General features: G+C 55.5%; 1 protein-coding gene across 1 annotated transcript in view; it reads right to left on the bottom strand.

Annotated features, from left to right (window-relative positions):
- The window catches only part of LOC119292784, a 2,183-nt gene extending 1,901 nt beyond the window's left edge, over positions 1-282 (bottom strand). Inside the window, exon 1 of the mRNA XM_037571487.1 lies at positions 51-282. Within this exon, the coding sequence (XP_037427384.1) occupies positions 51-282 (232 nt within the window). The remainder of the gene's footprint in view (positions 1-50) is intronic.
- Between the last annotated feature and the right edge of the window lie 203 nt (positions 283-485).

Genomic DNA, 485 nt, shown 5'->3' on the forward strand with positions numbered 1-485 from the left:
TTCGTGCTCGGCGCCTCCGATAATCCCAAAGACACGATCAACCTCCACACCTAGATCTGCAAGAGTTTCATTGCAGACCATGCTGCTTTGTGAGCCGATTAAATGACCCATCAGAGGCGACGGAACCAAGTCTTTATGGCACGTCGGACGGAGAACAAGCTTCCTCTTCGACTCTATGTTGCTAACAGTGAGGCCATAGCCTGAGCTGGAGGAGGGATTATCGGAGGCGTCGAGCACGAAGGCGGGGGCACCACCTGTGAAGGCCTTGGCGAGCTTGGGCATGTTGGGAAGGGGCGTGATGACGTCGAGCGCGACATCAGCTTGGGTGGGTTTGCGCGAGTCGTGAAGTGGCGGGCGCAACGACAGCTGGGGTGGGGGGTTTCCGAGGGATCGGACACAGTCGATGACCAAACCATCTTCCGAAACTAGATCGGCGGGCAATGCTTATTTTTACAATCCGATTGGCGAACATACATGGAGCTTTT

Source organism: Triticum dicoccoides, chromosome 4B (genome assembly GCF_002162155.2).
Source record: "Triticum dicoccoides isolate Atlit2015 ecotype Zavitan chromosome 4B, WEW_v2.0, whole genome shotgun sequence".
Taxonomy (NCBI): Eukaryota; Viridiplantae; Streptophyta; class Magnoliopsida; order Poales; family Poaceae; genus Triticum; species Triticum dicoccoides.